This window comes from Triticum aestivum, chromosome 2B, assembly GCF_018294505.1.
Source record: "Triticum aestivum cultivar Chinese Spring chromosome 2B, IWGSC CS RefSeq v2.1, whole genome shotgun sequence".
NCBI classification, from domain to species: Eukaryota; Viridiplantae; Streptophyta; class Magnoliopsida; order Poales; family Poaceae; genus Triticum; species Triticum aestivum.
In genome coordinates this window covers 11,223,019-11,230,982 of record NC_057798.1, presented here as the reverse complement: position 1 = coordinate 11,230,982, position 7,964 = coordinate 11,223,019, and the positions used below count along the sequence as shown (strand labels likewise).

Genomic DNA, 7,964 nt, shown 5'->3' with positions numbered 1-7,964 from the left:
TCTCTCGGGGAAAAGGAATAGTAATATTTATGTTGTTCACTGGAAAAAAAATTCCCGGGCTTTCAATAAAGGTTGATGTTTTGATCTCCAGACATAGAAAATATACAATGCCACCTCTTTATGTTTTTAGTGTTTTTATTTACTAGCATTGTGTTTCGCTTCAAGATTCAAAGAACAACAGATGCACTGTGAGACTAATATGCTCAGAATTTGCAAAGAGCCTAAGACATACTCAACATTTTTCTTAGCTAAGATAGTTATGAAAAAAGAGACTTTGTTAATCAGTACTGAAATGCATAACACCTTGCTAGAATCTTATTTTTCGTTGTATATAATGTTTACAACATGTTTTTTATTTTTTTCGAGGTCATAAATTGCTTGGAAAAATGCAACATCGATGCTAGAATCCCGAGGAGACTATGGCCGGTGGTGGAGATTATTTTGTATGCTGACGGTGGCGGCTACACGGCGGAGGCCTGCACACTCGACTTCGACATTGCCATCTTCAACAAGAAGGTCTCCTTCGCCGGCCAAGATCAGGTTCGCACCTGCACTCCCGTTCCCATTCCTTCTTCCTCTCCCGGAATTGGTTTCTGATGTCTTTTGTTTTGTGTGTGCCTCTGCAGTATATGGTGGCGGGCGGGCGGAACCTTTTCCCACTGCTCCCGGAGGCGTCAAGGGCGTCAAGCCCTCCGCCGTGATCGGATGGGGCTCCCAGGTTCATTTCCAGCTTTGCTTTGCTTCCTCACTGTGCAGTTTCTCTCCTATCTGTCCAGATTTGCTATGCCTCTCTCTACTGTTATTCTACTGAATATTGTTCTTGGAGCATCAAAGCAAATTGCTTGACTGGTAAACATGTGTAGGAGGATTCGTTGTTTAGCGTTATTAGACCTCTATAAATACATGTATAGGAGGATTCTTGGAGCTTTGTACAAATAGTAAGGCCATCAAAGCTAATTGCTTTACTGGTGAACATGTATAGGAGGATTCTGCTGAAGCTGTGATTTGTACCGAGTTATATTGAGTCCACCCATCGGCCCGTGCACTGAGTCCACCCATCGCGCCGTGCACCCGTCTCCTTCCTTCCTTTACTCCCTCCCCGCACCCACTCCCGGATCTCATCTCATCTCACACAGCCAGCCCACATCCCAGATCCGAACCCTACCCAACCGCCGCCCCAGATCCGCCGCCGGCGATGGCGTGCCTCGCGATCTCCCTGCAGCCGGTGAACGGCCCGGACATCCTCCTCCAGACGCGCTCCTGGTTCCCGGTCTCGCGCGCCCTCGCCGCCGTCTCCGCCTTCCGCCTCGCGCGCCTCAGCCTCGCCCGCGGCAAGCAGCAGCACGCCTCCCTCGACGCCATCGGCGACGACCCGCTGGCCACGGGGTCGGGGCAGCTGGTGGTGGGGGTCGAGTCGCAGTACCGCGTCGTCTACCGCCTTGTCAACTCCATCTACGTGCTCGGCGTCACCACCGCCTCCGACCACGCCGCCCCCGCCGTGCACGCCTTCGCCGTCGCCGACGCCGTCAACCAGGCCGTCTCCGTCCTCGTCGCCGCCTGCCGCGGCGTCGACGCCACCCCCGACAAGGTCCACCGCAAGTACCCCGAGGTCTACCTCGCGCTCGACCTCGTCCTCCACGGCGTCGGCTCCGTCCGCCTCTCCCAGATCCTCGCCACCATCCATGGCGACAACCTCGCCCGCATGGTCAACTCCTCCCCCGACGCCGAGGCCCGCGCCCGCGGCGCCGACTCCTGGCCCGTCGTCGAGCACCTCGCGCAGGACCGCCACGCCGCCCGCGACGGCTTTGCCGCCGCCTCCTTCGAGCTCCCCCTGGAGACCCTCTCTGCCGGCGACGAGTTCTCCGCTTCCAGCCTCGCGCCTGCGGTTGCTGCGGCAACTGGGGATGAGCCGCCGCCTGAGGAGGCGCCCCCCATTGAGAAGGACCCCTTTGCGGCCAGCGACATGGTCGTTAGCAAGCCAGAGGAGGCCTTGGTCGGTGCGTTCAAGAAGAACAAGGAGACCGCCCTTGTGGTTGCTGATCCTGCTGCTGCGCTTGCTGGGTTGGAGGTCACCACTCTGCCGCCAGCTGAGGCCACTAAACCAACATTCATTGGTGTCGAAGGATTTGAGGGCGACTATGGTGGAATTGAGTTTGGTAACGAGGAAGCTTCACTGGCTGAGGCATTCGAAGGCTTCAATGCGCCATTTGGTGGTGGGCTAGATGCTTCTGAGTTTGTTACCACAACCAAGAAGGATCACAAGGACAAGACCCTTACTGGTCTTGAGATTCTAGCCATGAGTGGTGGGCAGGCACCGAATGCAGTTTCTTCTGGTTCGCCACTCGACAGCTTGGTAACCCCGAGCAAAGATATGACCGTGCCTGAGTTGTGCATCGTGGAGGAGATCAATGCTGAATTCAAGGAGTCTGTTCTTGCACGGGTTGGTCTGAAGGGTACAATCATTTTGCGGACCTTACCACCAAAGAAGGCAGCAGGGAGGGAGACAGAGTTCTCATTCCGGCTTGAGGGTACTTCTGGAATGAAGAGGGCCGCCTTGCAGAGTACCGTGTTGAGCAGCCTCGAGAACGGCCTCTTCCATGTGAAGACACCATCGAAGGAGGAGCCTATCCCCATCATGAAGTACAGCTTCCTGCCAAAGCACTCACCTCTCCCCCTGAGGTTGCGCCTTGTAAAGCGCCACAGTGGTACATTGCTCTCGCTGATGATACACTATGCGTCGAACCCAATGTTGCCGCAGCCACTGAGCAATGTTACATTCATTGTTAAGCTTCCTGTGGATCCGACTCTGCTTAATGTTTCGCCCAAGGCTGTGTTGAACCGGGCAGAGAGGGAGCTCAGGTGGCACATCTCAGACATTCCTCTGAAAGGTCCTGCTGGCCGGTTGAGAGCACGGATGCCTGTAGATCAAGACTCCAAAGATGGTGAACTTGAGGTTGTTGGAATGGTGAAGTTTGCTTACCAAGGGCCATTCACTTTGTCGGGCATCAAACTCTGCCCAGCCATCAATAGCACTGCCCAATTTAATGAAGTTGGCCACACCTTCTCCAGCGGGAGCTACCGTTGCATCTGAGTTGGTACCTTCTTTGTACTGTAGCCGTTTACTTTACCCCTTTTTCAGTTTGCTTCTACAACAGGGTGTGAATTTCATATTTGTACGTATATGTTTTGTGAGGCTGGAATTTAAACCATGTTTTTGAGTTGTGATTATTCATCAAGGCTGCATAATCTTTTGCAAGTTTCGTAATGGATGCATAGAAGAACATGTACTTCTGCTCATTCTGGATGGAAACAAAAACAGTAGTTCTGCTACGACCTTTAGTAATTATATACTCCCTCCATCCAGAATTACTTGTCGCATAAAGGGATAAAACCTGATGTATCTAGTACTAAAATACATCTAGATACATCCTTTTCTCCGACAAGTATCTCCCGACGGAGGGAGTATTCACTATTGAAAACCATCATCACCTCAGTTTTTTTTTTAGAATAAGGGAGGAGAGGATCCCCCCTGGCCTCTGCACAAATGCCCAGATTATTTGTTTCGGTGTATCAGCATCGGTTTCATCTGGTGTGATCGGCAGCCTAAACTAAATAGAGAATCAGGAGTACTTCAGTTGGCATTGCAACTGATTTGTTTGCTTTCAAGTTGAAAAGCTTGCAAGTTTGGTCCTGAGATGTTTAGCATATATCCTTTTTCTCATTATCTTCCAACTGTACCATACATATTTCATTTTCACTTTCTGTTGATAGGTAACTGACTTATTCACGGAGACTTTGGTTATGGTATTTTATTATACAGATTCAAACATAGTTTCTGCTGTTTAACCAAATTAAAGAGTGAGGTAGTAATTGCTCTCATGTGAAAGCTTTGCCCCCTGTGTTCCTTTGATCCATCATTGACCTTTGTATTATTTTATGACACACAGGTTACTCTTTTCATTCCCTACACAGGTTGTCTCAAGGATAGTGCATATCTGCAAGACATTAGACATTAGACATCGACATCTGTATCGGGAAAAGATTATGTCAAGTACACGCTCTATTTACTTGCTGCGTGACTCGAAAGTTTCTCTTGTAGCACCATGGTAATCTGGATGGTTGAACTCGAACCCATCTTTTGCTCTCCAAGGGTATGAATTTGACAACTCCCCTATCATTGGAATGTGGTTTTGCCCCTGGTTTTAGAAAGCATCAAAGGGGAAAACACTTGCATAACTTTAGGTTCATTAATTCTGCATTGTATATCAGTATGATGCATGCCTTAGTTTTCTTTGCATGATTGAGATTAAGCAATGATAATGTGCATATCTTATACTCCCTCTGTAAAGAAATATAAGACCTTTTAGATCACTAGACTTTTTAGATCACTACTCTAGTGATCTAAAAAGTCTTATATTTCTTTATAGAGGGAGTAGTATGCTGAAAATTAAATTTACCAATTCAATGGTATTAACTTTAATATGATATTCTGTCACTCTGGCATGCTGCTACTGTGTTGGTAATATTTAAGAAAATAAATTTGGAAGGGTCCTCTGTTAGATATATGTCCTTTGTGCAGTTTAAACTTCCAAGCTTCCTATTTTCGAATCATGCAGAACTTTATTGCGGCCATACAACAATATCGTTCTTTATTTTTAGCAAATAAAGCTATCCGATTACATCTCGGATAAATGGCTTCCAAATATTCTCTCAAATAGCTGCTCAAACTTTTTGTGCATCCGAATGTAACGTACCAATTATCTTCAAGATTGTCCTGTATTATTCTTCAGTTGTATTCACACTTCAGTGTCAATGAATATATACCTAGAACAAGGGCTGATGAATGTTTACAAGTCTTTTAGGTGCTAATAACTACTCTCTCCGTCCCATAATGTAAGACGTTTTTTGGCACTATACTAGAGTCAAAAAACGTCTTACATTATGGGACGGAGGGAGTAGGAAACTACAATCTTCAATTTTTACGTATCTATACTTTGTGCGGGCCTGTTGTTGATTTTTGAGGTTTTGGGCGTGCGTTTTCCCATCATACTCTGTTTTTTCTTTCTGTGGTGTGATGTTTGTAGAGAGAGGCTGATCTGGATGATAATAACTACAGTAGAACTTGACTCGGTGGTGAAATAAATTAATCTTCTTGCTGAGGCATTCCTTACTTTGCTTTGGCTGTAGCAAGCAGTTGTACATATATGTATCTTGCGCCTCTGCAGATGGATTGTATTTTGTTCCTTGCATGGTTCCTTGTACTCCTATTTATATATATGATGGGTTGAAACTTTGCTGTATTCTTTCAGCTTACACTAAATTGCGCAGCTTATATTATCTTTTATGGCATTTTTTTTTGCTTCTTGTTGGGGAGTAACCGCGTTGTCGATGATGGTATTGAAGTTGAACTGATGGTGATGGGAGTGTGGAAACATGAACTCCCATTACCTGTAATTGGGGTGGAGAAAAGGGAGAGTGTAATCCAGCAAGAAAGGGACGAATCAACTGAAAGAGTTGAGATCGGAGATTTTTCGTCACCTGCCGAATCGATTTGACAAAAAAGACCATCTCTGGATCAAAGTGACAAAAGAGACCCCTTCATCGTGGCGGCAGGCGCGCCAGGCAACATGTGGGGTGAGGCGGCCGGGTCGCTGCCACAGGATTCCGGGCCAGGCCGGGATCGAAACGGAAACATGAATGGTGGGCCACGCCGCCAGCATATGAGACGGCCTGCACTGTAGCTGCAAAGGGTGGGCCATGCCGCCACGGCTTGTGGCGGCCGCACTGCGCTCTCGCCAACAGCCTCATATGTAGTTAATTGGTGTTTATGCATGCGATTTGATGCATGTGTGGGGCCGTGTAACAAGCAAGTTCATTTTACTTTAGTACGTACATCATGTTATCACGACCAAACAATCATAAGCGTACGACGCAGGTGCCGCCCAAACTTTTCTCGATAAAAAACTGAGAAGAAAGAGGAGGCGCCGGAAAGAGGAGGGACGTAGGCTGGCCAGCGCGTCCTTGTCAGCGAGCGCGCAGTGCGGCCGCCACAAGCCGTGGCGGCATGGCCCATCCTTTGCAGCGGCGGAAACACATCGCTGTCGAGCTACAGTGCAGGCCGCCTCATATGCTGGCGGCATGGCCCACCATTCCCGTTTCCGTTTTGGTCCCGGCCCAGAATCCTGTGGCAGCGACTGGCAGGCTGGCAGCGGGATCGGCCGCCTCACCTCGTGGCGGCAGGCGCCACGTGTCGCCCGGCGCGCCTGCCGCCACGGCGAGGGGGTCTTTTTTGTCACTTTGAGTCAGAGGTGGTCCTTTTTGTCATTTCAACCCGACAGGTGGTCTCTTTTGATGAAAAATCTGAGATCGGAATGGGTCTCTACCATCATCATGCTTGCTTTTGATGAAGGGATTTTGATGCTCGCTCCTGGGGATATGTGAAGAACAAGAGACCAAAGTTTAGTAATGGCGGGGCATATTCTGATGTCGGTGTTGTTTTCGCGGCCTGAAGGCTTCTTCTTCCCAGGACTGAGTGTCGAAGGGATTTGGATTTGGATTTTGCCTCTCGTCTATCCCTATAAAAGTTGGAAACCTCTCTGATTCAAAAAATATTCTTTATATATAGGATGATGATTTGCATGCTGGTACAGACAGAGACGAGCTAGAGATAGGGAGTACGACTTGACTATCCTTCCCAGAGCTTCACTGTAGGAGGCACACCAATTAGAGACGTGGCAAATGATTAGAACATGAGAAAATTCCTTATTTGACACTACCTCAAAATCTGCGTCCTTATTTGACACTAGGAAAGTTTTTCTTCCTTATTTGACACAAGTTCTAAATTTTATTCTCTATATGACATTTCCGTCCATTTTAGCCTAAATGACACCTGAAAAACTCTTTTACCCCTCATGTGGTATGTGTGTGTGTGGGGCAGTACACATGCAGTAGCAAATACACACACAGCAGCACACACACGCAGCAGCACACATGTGTGCGGGCACCCACGCACGCAATAGCACACACGCGCGCACACACACATATCACATGAGGGGCAAAATGGTCTTTTCAGGTGTCATTTACGCTCAAAATGAACGAAAGGTGTCGTATAGGGAATAAAATTTAGGACTGGTGTCAAATAGGAAAGAAAAACTGTTCCAGTGTTAAATAAGGAACTAGATTTAAGACAGTGTCAAATAAGGAATTTCCTTTTAGAACACCCACTTTCCTACTGTGAACAAGAAATCAGGGATATATATGACGTAAAGAAATCAAGGAATTGGAAGTTCATTTAATGATGACTGGTACCATCACTAAAGCACATTACAATATTGTGCAGCACACTGTCTCAAAAAAAAGGCGCACACTTAAAAGAGAAATCACAAATGAAATGATTAAAGCACACCAATTTCCTACTGTAAAGAAGAAATCAAGGAAATATACGATACTTCCTCCGTTCGGAAATACTTGTCATTGAAATAGATGTATTTAGATGTATTTAGTTATAGATACATCCATTTTCATCCATTTTGATGACAAGTATTTTCCGGACGGAGGGAGTACAATGAAATCAAGTGCCGTCGATCTCTCATACCGGGCTAATCTCAGCAGCTTGGTCATCATGTCCATCACCTTGGGTTGGACGAGTCGATGATGCGCCTGAACCATGTCCAGCTTCGTCGTCGTCATCATCATCATCATCATCTTCATCTTCATCCTCATCTTCTTCTTTAGTAGGCTCTGGCGCTTATATAGCCGGCTCCCTCCACTCTCCCGCAGTCATAGGCACGCAGGCCTTGCGCGCGGAGTGGGAGGTTGAGATCCTAAAGACTGGGATTAGCTACAACAGATTACAACGGTACAATCGGTTAACACCCCCCCCCCCCCGCGGCAGTCGGAACTCCGCCTGGCCGGACGTTCAGACTGGTACGAAAGTCGGTGAAGACGACGGACGGCAGCCCTTT

General features: G+C 47.6%; 1 protein-coding gene and 1 pseudogene across 3 annotated transcripts; one reads left to right on the top strand and one right to left on the bottom strand.

Moving 5' to 3' along the window:
- The first annotated feature begins 1,061 nt into the window (after window positions 1–1,061).
- On the top strand, window positions 1,062–4,355 carry LOC123043105 (uncharacterized). 3 transcript variants are annotated; one of them, XM_044465453.1, is made up of 2 exons: window positions 1,062–3,095; window positions 3,948–4,355. In XM_044465453.1, the coding sequence occupies exon 1, from the start codon at window positions 1,196–1,198 to the stop codon at window positions 3,089–3,091; it is 1,896 nt and encodes a 631-aa protein (XP_044321388.1). In that variant the 5' UTR covers window positions 1,062–1,195; the 3' UTR covers window positions 3,092–3,095; window positions 3,948–4,355. The 3 variants fall into 3 exon arrangements, with proteins under 3 accessions (XP_044321388.1, XP_044321389.1, XP_044321390.1); XM_044465454.1 differs by having other exon boundaries at window positions 3,973–4,353; XM_044465455.1 differs by lacking the exon at window positions 3,948–4,355 and adding an exon at window positions 3,772–3,789.
- The window catches only part of LOC123038730 (protein RETARDED ROOT GROWTH, mitochondrial-like), a 19,504-nt pseudogene continuing 15,504 nt past the window's right edge, over window positions 3,965–7,964 (bottom strand).

What these genes read in the sequence shown, in the direction of transcription:
- LOC123043105 (XM_044465453.1), top strand. Translation starts at nt 1,196, where the DNA reads ATGGCGTGCCTCGCGATCTCCCTGCAGCCGGTGAACGGCCCGGACATC.